Source organism: Suricata suricatta, chromosome 11, assembly GCF_006229205.1.
Source record: "Suricata suricatta isolate VVHF042 chromosome 11, meerkat_22Aug2017_6uvM2_HiC, whole genome shotgun sequence".
NCBI lineage: Eukaryota > Metazoa > Chordata > Mammalia > Carnivora > Herpestidae > Suricata > Suricata suricatta.
Genome location: NC_043710.1, coordinates 95,184,763 through 95,187,866, shown reverse-complemented (window position 1 = coordinate 95,187,866; position 3,104 = coordinate 95,184,763). Strand labels below are relative to the sequence as shown.

General features: G+C 42.4%; 1 protein-coding gene across 1 annotated transcript in view; it reads right to left on the bottom strand.

Annotated features, from left to right (window-relative positions):
- Nucleotides 1-3,104, bottom strand: part of LOC115306147 (caspase-12-like) — a 15,304-nt gene that overhangs the window by 10,530 nt on the left and 1,670 nt on the right. The window contains exons 3-5 of the mRNA XM_029956388.1: nucleotides 2,800-2,862; nucleotides 2,521-2,646; nucleotides 689-937 (exon numbers count right to left, since the gene is read on the bottom strand). Of these exons, the coding sequence (XP_029812248.1) occupies nucleotides 689-937; nucleotides 2,521-2,646; nucleotides 2,800-2,862 (438 nt within the window). The remainder of the gene's footprint in view (nucleotides 1-688; nucleotides 938-2,520; nucleotides 2,647-2,799; nucleotides 2,863-3,104) is intronic.

Genomic DNA, 3,104 nt, shown 5'->3' with positions numbered 1-3,104 from the left:
AGATTTGAGTCACTGTGAGAGAGAATGTTTGGTCCAAAATATTTAAAATATTTACTTTTGACCCCTCTGAGGAAAAGTGTGCCTCCCGTGCTTCAGAGAGAAAGACATATTTATGCTCCACTGCCCCTCAAATTCCCTTGGTCTAAGCCACAGCTGAGCAGAAGATGGTGGATTTTTTATTTCTATTGAACATTTCACATCTGGAAATAACTCTCAACTTCACAGAGTATGGCCAGTGTACCATAGACTGGCTAAAGATTGTCCCAGAATTTACTAGCGCTTCCACACCATTTATGCATTCAACAGATGTTTACTCAGCGCCTGGTATGTGTCAGGTGCTGCTTCCAGGAGCTTGGGCTATCTTCATGAACGAAGCAGACACAGATCCATGCCTCATGGAGTTCACATGTTAGCGGGGAAGACACAGCACAGTGACGAAGAAAGGCTAAGGAATGATTAAAGGGGACAGTTGCTGAAGAGAAGAGAAAATGTGAAGCAGGAGAAAGTGATTGCCGATGCTGGCAGAGGGTCTGGGCTGGACCAGGACATTCTGCAGTCTTAAGATAGTCATGCAACTAGACCTGTGGATAGTTGATTCTCCACTTGCAAATAGAAATAAGAACACAGAGACCACATAAGGAGAGCAGATAACCAATTAGTTACTAATTCATTGACTGGAGATACTCACTTAAACTCATCTTGCTCTTGGGACTGAAGAAATGGTTCTTTAATATTTTGCCCACCATTTGAGTTTTCTCACTGAAATCACCAACCAGGTCTTCAGTCTTATCCACGATGACATGTGCCGTTTTTCCTAGTGTTTCTATCTGTTGCTCACTTAACACCTTGTTTTCCTTCAAGTCCTCAATTAAGGTATCAAGCATGCCATGGGCAATCCCCTTTATGTCATTGACTCGATCTTGGGTTGATTTTTTGTCTGTGAGAACAATAGGATTTTAAGTATGGAAGGACTTTGGATGTCTGACTCCAGGCCCGTGGGTCTCAAATTTTAACATGCGAAAATACCTGGAGCTTGTTCAGCGGAGCTCCTGGACCTCGTTCCCAGAAATCGGACTTGATAGATCCAGGTGGAATACATTATTTTTATTTCTATTTATGTTTTTGTTGAATTTCCATCCAAGGGAGCTCCAATTTGACCACCTGACATCTTCCCTAGTATGACAACGCCAGCTGAAAGCTATGATCTCTTAACTGACACCTTAGAACACGTTTGGCCTTTCGAACACTATGATGATTTATCACTCCTCTACCTAAAAACTTCGGAGGACCTCTCTATTGCAAATACAACCCAAATACTCTCCCACTTTCTAAAAGGCTCTAAATAGTATGGTAGCTCCAGCCTGAGATCATAACAGCTCATCCTACCATGTCCCCGCTAATCTCCTACTCTCTCATCAACTTGACCTTGTGACATGACAAGACCATTTCTGACTCAGAGCTCTGGGACTTGTTTCCTCCTTCCATGGGATGCTTTAGCTTCCGAGTGCAGCACAGCCCCTCCCTACTGTTCAGATTGTACTGAATATCATGTCACATGAGCTCTCAGAGCGGTTCATCCTGGCTCACATGCCTCACCTCTATTCTCTTGTCCATTCCCCGAATTACAATTGTTTTGGGTCATGCTTACTATATATGTATATGTACCTTCACTGCACTGTAAACTCTATGAAAGCAGAATCTTTATTTATCTTGCTTCCTGCTGTAAACACAGTGATTAGAACAGCATATGGTAGGTTTACAGCTAATATATGCATATATACATATGGATATATGATTAGATAAGACAGTGAATAAAGATGACAAAGTGTTTATGCCTTTGTAAGCTTGTACAGAAGTTCTGAAAATATTCTACTGAGAACACAACACCATCACTAACCACTTTCTAGATGCTAAGATTCTTTAATGTGGTTCAGTAATTCATCAGTTTCTTTGGTGATTACCTAGTACATGTGACTCGTCCTGTTGTGCTTTTTTTTTTAACGTGTTTTTCTTAACCACATCCTTGTTCTGTTTGTGCAGTTGTTAATTAATTACACTTTGATGTGTTTTGCATCTTTTTGGATGCTGTTAACCTCATTGAAATATATGAGTTGGGATACTTCCCACTTTTCAGAAAAGTTGGGATATTTCCACCAGGGAATGTGGTGAGTCAGGGGCAGTGATGGACTCAGTGCAGAGATCACTCAGGTTTTATTACAGCTCTCTTTCTGCTGTGCTGAGGGGTCTCTCTGTCTGCCTCAGCTTACCTAGTGTCACCATGTGTCCATGACACTGCCTGTCCTAGGTAGAACCCATGGCTGTGACCCCCAGCATTCTCCCCCAATTCATGATCTTCACTTTCACTTCCAGATTCTCAGGAAATGGAAGAACAGGATGTAAGTGTTGACCTTACTTGTGACTTGGGGATAGGTGAAGAAGTTAGAAGTTACCCAGAGTTTCTGAACCCATCTCAGTGGCTTTTCCCCAGTGACTTAGAGCCCCTGTAATGTAGGGCCTTACCCTGAGTGCAATCTGAGGTTCTCCATGAGCCAGTTGGTTTGGTGGCTCCCACTACGGGAAGATCTACTTTCTGGGCCGACTCAGCATATTTCTCCTTTTTAGTTCTGTTACTTTCATCTTCAGATTCTGGAGTGGAATGAACCAGAAGTTAAATATCAGTGATTATTTGCAGTGATGGTAACTGAGAACTCAAGTTTCCTAGCTCTTTACTACAGTGCCTGAGGACACCTCTAGAAGTCTGAGGGTTTTCATTGTGATGTGAGATTTGAAGGCACTTACCTGTTGAAGAGGAAGACAACTCGTTGCTGTCAGATTCATAATTGTCAATTTCATCAAGAATTTCTGAAATAATGGAAAGAAGGATTTGTTAGCAGAACTAGGTTTCTAGCACCTACATACTTGAATCTCTTTCTCATGCGCTCACAAGTAAAGGACACAGTTCAGCATGCGGCTGCCCCATGAAGCATGGAAATCTGGCTCGTTTTCAAAGTTCTGGGTTTGCTGTTGAGGCCTGTGCCTTTCTGCCAAGTGAAGGAGGAGACAGGGCTTCCATGAAACAAGAGCTCATTATGCTCCCGCTTGTG